General features: G+C 40.9%; 1 protein-coding gene across 1 annotated transcript in view; it reads right to left on the bottom strand.

The window, feature by feature from the left end:
• The window catches only part of LOC140334753 (lipase maturation factor 1-like), a 57,086-nt gene extending 55,020 nt beyond the window's left edge, over positions 1-2,066 (bottom strand). The window contains exons 1-2 of the mRNA XM_072416992.1: positions 1,973-2,066; positions 282-353 (exon numbers count right to left, since the gene is read on the bottom strand). Of these exons, the coding sequence (XP_072273093.1) occupies positions 282-353; positions 1,973-2,066 (166 nt within the window). The remainder of the gene's footprint in view (positions 1-281; positions 354-1,972) is intronic.
• Positions 2,067-11,008: the final 8,942 nt, after the last annotated feature.

Raw genomic sequence — 11,008 nt, 5'->3', positions numbered from 1 at the left:
CTCACAGTATATGGCACAGGGGGTATATATATATATATGATATTGGGGTATTACACTCACAGTATATGGCACAGGGGGTATATATATATATATGATATTGGGGTATTACACTCACAGTATATGGCACAGGGGGTATATATATATATATATATATATATATTATATTGAGGTATTACACACACAGTATATGGCACGGGGGGGTATACATATTATGGTATTACATTCACAGTATATGGCACAGGGGGGTATATATATATTATTTATTGGGGTATTACACTCACAGTATATGGCACAGAGGGCTCTCAATAGGACAATTCTGGTCAGCCAGAAGGTCCCGGTCCTCAAAATCACCCCTGTGGGTTACCTGTGGGGGCAGTGTTATGATCTGGGGTGTCTGTGGGGCAATGTTATTAGATCTGGGTTACCTGTGGGGGCAGTGTTATGATCTGGGATGTCTGTGGGGCAATGTTATTAGATCTGGGGTGTCTGTGGGGGGCAGTGTTATGATCTGGGGTGCCTGTGGGGGCAGTGTTATGATCTGGGGTGCCTGTGGGGGCAGTGTTATGATCTGGGGTGCCTGTGGGGGCAGTGTTATGATCTGGAGTTGCTTTAGTTGGTCAGGTCTAAGTTCAGAAATGGTATATGCCCATGAAATGTGGTCAGCTGATGCCCTGAATATAAGGATTGAGCAGGTTTTTCCATCAATGGATTTGTTTCTTCCCTGATGGCGCAGATATATTCCAAGATAACAATTCCAGGATTCAGCAGGCTCAGATTGTGAAGTCAGGGAACATGAGACATTATTTTTGCACAAGGATAGGCCATCACAAAGTCCAGGCCCTAACTCAAGCACTTCCCTGGTAGCTCCTGGTTACTAGTACCATGCCAGTGCCAGCCACCTGGTAGTCTCAAGACCTATGCCAGTCCATGAACCAGATTTGAACATTTAACAAGGGCACCTACAGATCTGTTTAAAACTCGATTGGAATACTGACACCACTATTGTTTCTGCTCATTAACCTCCACACCTGTCCGAACTGAACCTGCTATTGGAGGGGACGCAGTGGGGTGCCTAGCACCCCCATACAACAGATCCTTTCCAGAAACAATTATCACACGTCTGGACAGGGCTTTTAGAATTGAAATCCTCTAGATGTGCATCATGCAGGAAATAGAAGACTAGTCTGAGAACGAGTGATGGGGACGAAGGGGTGTAAGTGACACACTGTCTGCTGTGTTCTGGGATCAGGATGTCCCAAGTGGTGTCCAGACTGGGCTGTGTGCTAATGTACTCTTATCTAGATACACACTGAGACCTGCACTCCCACCGTTCTCAGCCCGTCAATGTTATCTCACGCAGTCACATGATGTCATGCCGCGCTCTGCAAACCATAGACCATTGTCATGGATCAATGCTGCTTGGGTTTTGGGACAAACAGAACAAATACATTGCAAAACATGACATCAGAGTCAGCGCCTTAAAATATCATATGCAAAGGAGAATTTCATATTTTATAATTTCATATATTCAGAACGTGAATTTTTGCTGCATAAGTTAAATGAGTTAAACTTTCTAAACTATTTCTTCCATTACTGTCTACAGCAATTTATAATTTTCTATATTTGGCAAAATAGTCTCTTCTTTCTTTCTATGGATAGAATATGGTGGAGAATCCATACTCTGTCTCCCTTTTATTCCTCTTCCTAAGAGTTTGCACAGAGCTGGAGGTGAAAACAGACATAGATTAGTACAATAAATTAGGAATTCCTGACAATAGTTACTGGACTGGATGTGATATATTTTATAATATAGATACGGAGTGTTGTGTGGCTAAAGAAAGTGTTTCTCTACCTTTTAAAATGATGAAACCCTAAGACAACTTTTAGGTCTTCAGGGAACAGCTTCTAAAGTTACTATATCCACAGCTCACAGTATATTAGTGAGGTGGTCAATGGGAAGAATTCCTCTTACATTGCTGGACAATGGGAGGAATATGGCCATTACAGATAACCAAAAACGTCCGTGGTGCCAGTGGTAAGGGACCTGAGAAGCACAAGTTGCTCATCGCTCAAGGAACCCCTAGCAACCCCTGGAGGAACCCTAGTGTTCCACAGAACCCTCACTGAGAAACACTGGTCCATAGGGAAGTAGATGGTGCTGATCACGTGACCTCAGTAAAAGCAAAATCCAAATAGCACTCACCAGAATTCAGCAGTAGGACTGCAATGACCTATGTCAATAAATCAAATAATCAAATAATCAAGAAAGTATCTTCATACTGCAATGAACCAGAGTTTCTCAATACAATTGACATTTCACAATATGAGCCTGATTTATTAGAGCTCTCCAAGACTGGAGAAGATAGACTGTCACGGAAGATCCAGAAATCTTGCAATAGATTTCTCAAAAATCATTTGGCTAATGTTTTTAATTCTGGACCAGATCCATTTCAGGTTTGTTCGATCACCAAGGTTTTCCAACAATAGTCTATCTTCTCCAGTCTTGGAGAGCTGTAATAAATCAGACTCTCTGTTGTGGGAAATGTTGGAGAATATGGGACACATTATTAGATGAATGCACGATCCAGCAAATGTTTCATATTTCCCTAATAAACAATTGGTCCAGGAATATCAATCATTTTACCACTTGAACTGGAAAAGATTTCAATGCAAATCCGTTTAAAACTCGATTGGAATACTGACACCACCATTGTTTCTGCTCAGTGCTCTGCAGCCTATATCGCCAACCAATAACACCAGGACTCAATCAATAAAAATGATGACATTTCCATTCAATGTTCAATCAATTATTCAATGGAAATTAACTTTATTGGATTCTTAAGTTAATGTTTTTGTTCATTTGAATGTCTAATTTATTTAAAACTTGTATACTCTGAATAGGACTCGTAGTAAATAAGTTAAACATTTTTCTTTTTAAAGCAACCTTTTCTTGGTCAAGGTTTACAGAATTTCCTGCCAAATATGAACGAGTCAGCGTATAAAGCATTCCTCATGCAAAATCGGTGAACAAAAACTTTACCTTACTCTGTGTGTACACACACTAGAATACTTGATTTAGATCAGGGGTGTCAAACTCAAATACACAGTGGGATGAATTTAAAAACTTAGACAAAGTTGCAGGCCAAACTTGAAACTGAAATAGCACCAATACTACAATTCCCTGCGTCTATAAAACCATCCAATGTGGGGCCACACATAGACAGAGAGGCCGCTGGTCTATAGATGTGAGTGATGCTCAGAATTGTAGTAGTGGCACTATTTCAATGCAGCAGCGGGCCAGCTGCAATTCATATTTAGGATTCCTTTTGGGGCCAGAAAAAAAGGAAGTTAGAAAAAAAGGGCTAGATTTGGCCAGTGGGCCAGAGTTTGACACCCCTGCTTTAGATGATTGTGATCACCATGGGTGAAAATCTAGCATGTGAACAGCGGTCACCTGGTGTCATTTAGTAATCCGCCATGGCAAATCAGTAAAGGGTCAGACAGGGACAACCAATATGATTTTCCATGGAGTGGGATGCAGTGATGTGTCTCCTGCTCATCCTCTCCTCTTCATAGAATGGAACAGAGTTGTGTTTTTTATTGTCACTCCAAAAGACCATTTCCAGCGGCAAAGATTGGACTCCTGTTTGCAGCATTAGTTTGTTCCCATTGGGTGCTGCCATCTTTCCTCTGACATTGGGCCTGATTTATTTAAACTCTTCAAGGCTTCAGAAAATACACTTTCATTAGTGAAGCTGGGTGATCCAGCAAACCTGTAATGAACTTAAAAGTAATTTGCTATTTGTTAGCAAATGTTTTTAATCCTGGACCAGATCCATTTCAGGTTTGCTGATAAAACTGTATCCTCTCCAGCCTTGGAGGGCATTAAAAAATCAGGCCCATAGTCTTGGCCTTCCTATGACAGTTACATGTCACTGCACTCTACAACTCCCAGCACACTGGGGGGTGGTAATTAGATATTGACTAAAAAGGCAATCATGATCAGAAATAAAACTGAAAGTTTAAATTGGTGTACTAGACCTTGAAATGACCATTCAAATGGTGGCTCAGTGGTTAGCACTCTGGCATTTAGAGCACTGGGTCCCAGGTTTAAATCTCGACCAGGACACTACCTGCATGGAGTTTGCAGGTTCTCCCCATGTTTGTGTGGGTTTCCTCCAGGTACTCTGGTTTCCTCCCAGATTCCAAAAGCATGCAGTTAGGGTAATTGGCTTCCTCCCAAAAGACATATGACTATGGTAGGGACTATAGATCTTGAAGGACAGCTAGTGACATGACTATGGACTTTGTAAAGTAATTTTGGCGCTAAATACTGGATAATAATAATTCAGTTTGATTGGTCTAGGTGTAATCTACCGTCCATTTTGTAGTGCAAGGTCCTGTTTGATTTGATGCTAAATAAATTATATTGACAGTAAAGCTGGCTATAAATGTTACAATGCCAGCAAAGAATTTTTGTGCAATAACCATTGGATTTAACAATAACATTTCAATTAACAGCTCATAGAAAAGGTAAGTATATAATGTCTTCCTTAACAGGTGTGTTATATATAAGTGAATCTGTGATGACAGGTTGCCTTTAAGTTGGTAGACAGGTGACACTGAGACGTCACTTTGTATTTTCTTGTTGTCACCTGCCAGCTGAAGTAGCCTGTTAGCTGGTCTCAGCTGGGGACACTGACACTGAAAAGAGATCCTATAGTGAAGGGGTTTCCTTTTTTAAGGCCTACAGTCTTCCTTTCAGATCCTTTTAAAACACGAGAGTGTGAGTGATTTATTATGACAGTTGTCAAAACAATATGGTGCGTAGTGTCCTAAGCTGTCACAAAGGCTCTCCCTGTCCCCAGATCAGGCTCCTTTCAGGTATAGTAAAACGAAGGATTTATAAATGTCCCATTGTTCAGCACTTCTGCCATCAATACTGGAGGTAACACTGTTCTACACAGAACAGCACATAATTGTGCATTGTATGAACAAAGAAAATAAAGGGTAACAGCAACAGAAGGCTAATAAATACACGACTGTCTGAAGATCATTCACAACTAAGTCTGCCAGCGACATGTACATAGCTGCTCCGTGCACCTTGCAGATCCATTGTGCTGGGCTCTTCAGTAGGAGGACATGAAGAGCTGGGCTCTTCAGTAGGAGGACATGAAGAGCTGGGATCTTCAATATGAGGACCTGAGGATCTGTGTTTTTTTATTGCATAAGGAACTAAAGATTTGAACATCTGTGTATGAGGACCCCAGGATTTTGGCTCTTTGGTTTAGGAACCTGAGAATCTGAGTTTTTCTGTGTGAGGACCTAAAGATCTGGGCTCTTCAGAAAAGGAGCTGAAGATCTGGGCTGTCTTATATGAGGACCCACGGATTGGGGAAGAACCTGAGGATCTGCGCTCTTCTGCGTGGCAATCCAAGACTCTTTGATATAAGGGCCTATAGACTCAACCATGTGAGTATCTGGGTTCTTTGTTATAAGGATCTTGGCCCTTTGGTATACAAACCTGAGGATCTCTCTTTGGTGTAAGGACTTGAGCTCCTCTGTATGAGGACCGGAGGATCTAAGCTTTTCTGTGTAAAAACCAGAGCACCTGAAATTATCTGTGTGAGGACCCGAGGATCTGAGTTTTTTGGTGCGGGATTCTGAGCATCTGTACTTTTTTTTTTTAGGAGGATCTGGGGATGTGGGCCCCTCTGTATGAGGACCTGAGGATCTTGGCTTTTCTGTATGAGGACCTGAAAATCTGAGCTCCTCTTTTTTAGGACCCAAAGATCTAGGCTAATCTGTATGAGGACCTTAGAATCTTTGGGCCTCTGTATGAGGAGCTAAGTAGGTGGGCCCTTTTGTTTGAGAATCTGAGCTCCTCTTTTTCAGGGCCTGAAAATCTGGGCTCATCTGCATTAGGACCTGAGAATCTTGGCTTTTCGGCATAAGGACTTGAAGATCCAGGCTTTTCTGAATGAGCACCTGAGGATGTGGGCCGTTCTTTATGAGAACCTGAGCTCTTCTTTCAGGACGTGAGGATCTGGGTCCTTCTGTTTAATGACCTGAGGATCTTGGCTCTTCAGTGTTGGGACCCGCGTAACTAAGCTCATTGATAAGATCCAGACTCTTTGTTACATTGAGTACACTGGCAGGGCCTAACCATCACCTCCCAGCATTTACTTTTTAAAGGTGAGTCTGGATTTCAATTTGTAAAATTCAGTTTGTTCAATTCGGTACTGTAAAGCAGGTCAATAAAACAATCCACCTTTGCAGGGTATATGAATTGCCTGTCACTTTTTATCTTGCAAAGCTACTTAAAGACAGAGATGAGGAAGGGTCCTTTTAGCACCCAGGGTAAAATGCTCCAAAGTACAGCCCCCACCCCCTAATAAGCTGTTAACTACTTTAGCAACATGGGTTGCAGGGGTTTGGCTGACCACCCTACGGCCTGGCCATGACTAACAGTCAGCATTAAGCAAAGCTAAAACTATTTAAATAATTTTGGATTGGTTGCTCTAGAGCTTTATACTTCCTTTATTTTCTTTGCTTTATTAAACAAGCACACCAAATTCAACTGACATAGCTTTCTCTATTTTATGTCCTGCATCCATGGATGTGGCTGAACCCCATGAGGTCACTGCACACATGGACAGTGAAAGTCCTAGAATTGCTCACCTGTTTTATAGGGAATGAATCCAAGAGGCCCAAACTCCCAGAAGACTTCAGACAGACAAAAGTCATCCAAATCTGAGAGTCGCAAATCTCAGCACGAGGGGGAACTTTACTTTAGAGAAAACCCATGAACAGATGTACATATACCTATACTTTTTATATATATATAATTTCAGTCACCAGTTTTCATTAAAAGAATGCCTGGTGATTCTGACCTCAAGGGCCTTCTTTAGACATCTTCTGTATTGTTCTGAGTTGGGTTCCTTATGAGCCCTTTGTAGGGTTCCCAGTGGTTGTGCCAATATGCATTATATGGGTATGGTGCACCATTGTCATTATTCAGAAATCCATAATGGGAAGCCGATACCAGAGTGAATGCATGAAGACAGGGAGTGGATAAAAGAGGCTGCAGGAGATTAGCGACACAAAAAGAATAGATAATAGGGTATATCTACATTTTTTTTAAAAAACACATGTTTATGATATACAGTAGTTTAGCAACAATGCTCAGTAAAACAGATTCAATTAGCCCGGTACTGTGGCTTGTCAAAGTCACATGACTAACATAACCAATCACAGCTCTTTCTGTTCCACTGGGCCAATGGATCTCAAAGGGGCTTCATTGATTACATGCTGCAGCACACTTTTTATGAATAAGATGGGTTGCAGTAAATTTGCATAAGCTGTCCCCCAAAATGTTATCCAGATTTGGATCCTTAGGGTGCCAAATAATTTGAATTGCTGTGGAGCAGCCTATTATTCTGATGTAATGAACCAAAAACCAGACATGGTCAATTTTTTTTCCAACGTGCCACACTACAGCCCATATAATTTTGCTGCAAATTTTACACCATTTTTAGCAATATTTTAAACCTATATTTTATGTTGCAACATCCCTAAAGGGGCAGCACCGCTTTAAGACACCTAAATATATATTTTTTGCCAAATTAATGCAAGCCAACTGCACATTTCAGAGATGTCTTATTGCCCTGGTGAGTCCTAGCCACAAGCATTTGCATATTCAAACAAACAGTTTCATGAACGGTAAACAATTTCTTAGTTTGTACATTTTGTGGATTTCTGTGTGTTTTAAAAGTTATCCAACAAGATCTGGAAAGAAAAATAGAATTTTCTTTTTAATTGCTTGCAGATTTCGGTAATTACGGGTTCGCCGGTAATTGAAATCAAATGCTTTTAACATTTCGAGAAGGAGCTTCAATTTTTTTTTTTTACTTTCTCAAAATGCGGACATTTTTATTATATGTTGAGAGGCCTCTGTACTTTATCCAGAGTTTAGGCTACATGACTAATACAAGACATCGGTTTAAAGATCAGGGCAAAAACACATAATTTTTCTATTTTTTGTATTTGTATTTCCAAATTTATATAGTTCTTTGAATGTTATTTAGTTTTTTTAGTGTTGTTTTTTTTATACTTTTAACTCATTTATAGATGAAGGCAAATCTATCAAGTTTGCAATTGCACCTTTTCATGTCTTCTGGAAGCTGTGTTTGAGATCTGAATTATCAGCCTGAGCAGGATATTTGCAAAAAATCAATTACAGAATCGTTTTTAATTAAAAAGGCATCCTTAGGGTCCTATAGATATTGTATGTCCCTGGCCTCCTTTTAATTTTATGCTACATAACAATCCTCCTATATACTTAACGTAATCACTCTCATCCAGCACAACTTTAACTTTAAAAAATGAAAAGGCCAAAGAATGGGGAACATGGTGGACCTCTTCAGAGAGACTATTGATTCTATGCAGACAGCAAGGCCTGTACTCTGCAGCTTCTGGTCAGGGGATAGGCTATTATACGCAGGCTGTGGCTACTTTAAAAACATGATCAATGTGAGATATTGATGTACCTGGGTTGTATTTAGCTGATTTCAATTATTGGGCATTAAAAAGTTTGGCTTTAGATTGATAGTTTGACATAAAATGTTATTAAATCCCAGTCAGCCAGTGGTTAAAATTTAGTAATAGGTGGACCCTAGTGTGCATATCCTTGGTATTCCAACAATAACAACCCCTGGCATAATTCCCACTTTGGTTTTTCCCCAGTTGCCCACCTACACACATGCACTCCCACCAGGCCCACCATGTATGTCCAGCTCTCTTTGTTACATTATAACATTCTCCATATTATAAAATAAATAAAGGATCTAATAAAGATGGTGGGAATCCATTATTATGGTGGTGTACAGACTTAGGAACCCAGCAAAAGACACCTTTAGAGGGGTTTAACCTTCTGCATTTACCAGGCACTGAGATATCATTTTGGAGCAGCCTGACCCTTTAACCTTCCTCATTATATGTATACAAAGTCCTGGATGATGGCACTATACAAGGACCCTGGCTACGCAGGGATCTCCTGGTTCCCACACTCAGAAGAGATACCCAGGGCAGGGCTAGTGTGCTTTTCACAGAATTCATCTCCCCAGGTGTCTTTCATTCCCTCAACGTTTAACCAGACCGGTCAATAAATGCATGTGTGTCTTTTCTCATGGCCCGCAATCAATAGATAACAGGACGTGCCATCAGCCCTGTGCTCTGGAAATAACTGGACTGGCTGGAATATGCACCAGCTCGCTATCTGACCCAACTCTTCTCTACTAACAACAGACGGCCAAGCAAACAGTTTCCTAGCGTTTCTTAGAAAATGCAAAAAACTGTCTTGATATTAAAACAAATGAAAGAAGTTGAAAAGTTTTTTCATTTTTATTTATTTGCAAGTTTTGAAGTTGCATTTAGGTTTGGGATGCAACATGCAATGTGTTTTACATACAGTATGTCATGTTAAAAATTTTGTTTAATTTGAATGCACCATGAGGCTGTGTGGCTCACTTTTCTTTATGCAACCGATCATCCATATCAATGAGCTGCTCATGCGCTACATGTGTGCATACGTGCAAACACTTTGCAATACATGCATTTCAGTTGCTGTTAATGTGTCATGGTTCATGCGGCATTAAAAAAATGCAAGAGTCTCAAAGGAGCCTATCAAAGAATTGAATAATTAGGGTTACGTTTTACCAATATTTTTGCACATTGATTTGCGTTGCGGTAAGGCAGCTGAATCTTTTGAATAGGCTGCCAGCATAACTCCTCATATGAATAAAAAAGGAATCAGCACTGTTTGCTTCAATAACGTGTACCCATATGCACAGATTGTTTCAACAGTTACTGTAGGCAGTATGAATAGTCACCCTATTGCACGACGCAGCTTTGCCATGCACTTGGTGGGTTCATTTAAGATGAAATAAAGTTAAAATAAAGAATATTTGACAATGAATGGCACCATGACACACTTAGGCTAGGTAGACATATTCAATGCTTCTTGTCTGATAATCAGCTCAGGGATGATATCGGAGGGAATCTGGCATGGGTACCGTGCTCGTTGTCCATCATTCAAACGACCTTCCTGGCAGATCCACTGATGTTGGGCGACGAACGACCGTAATGCATGTGAAGGGGGAGAGAGCGCAGTGGGGTGCCGCTCCATGGCTCCCTTTCTCCTCTCTATAGAGCAGAACGCATGTATGTACAGCACTCGTTCACACGTTGCGCGGTCATTATTCGCTGTAAAGGATCGTGAAAGATTCCAAATTCTTGCACATGTTAGGTTAGCTTCAGACCCGAGCAAGAAAAAGAATCCCCATATGGATCAATGTCTGGCAAGTTGGTTGGCTGCCCACACCACAGCATGTCACTTGCACATTTGATAGCAGACAACAGTGAGTGATACTGAACCACTCACCACCACCCCCATTCATCCTCAATCGGGCATGTAGCGTTGCGCAGCTTAGGTTCTTTGGCATGAGGAATCGGTAATGGCACCACAACCCAATTGCCAGGCTGAACATATTTATAATATGTACTGCATTACCTTTAATGAATATTTAGATTGACCTTGATGACCCCAGAGACACATTAGTCCCTACACATCTCATCCTGGGAATGGGACCATTTGTTTTTCACAGGTACATATCAGGTCCTCGTCCCCCCTCCCTCCCATCTTGTCCCTGCTACTTAACAAACTACTGTCACCCTCCCGGCCCTTCATCTGTCGCTTCACTGTAGGATGTTACATTTCCAATTACCACCTACAGAACAAACTTTTTTATTTTCATTCCCAAAAGTGAAACTGACCTTTTTTTTCTGCAAACACTTGGTGGAAATTCTGAGCTACCAAAAAATAATTGGCTGATTCCAAATTACAGGATAGTGGAGCATGAGCCGGTGCTTTCTCCTTCACATGATGCAGAATTACAGTTTTTACTCATTTCAACTTAATTCCCAGATTTAGGAAATCCATGCGGATCAT

Source organism: Pyxicephalus adspersus, chromosome 7, assembly GCF_032062135.1.
Source record: "Pyxicephalus adspersus chromosome 7, UCB_Pads_2.0, whole genome shotgun sequence".
In the NCBI taxonomy this organism is placed as follows: Eukaryota; Metazoa; Chordata; class Amphibia; order Anura; family Pyxicephalidae; genus Pyxicephalus; species Pyxicephalus adspersus.
The sequence above is the reverse complement of the archived record's forward strand: the minus strand, read 5'-3'. Positions and strand labels throughout refer to the sequence as shown.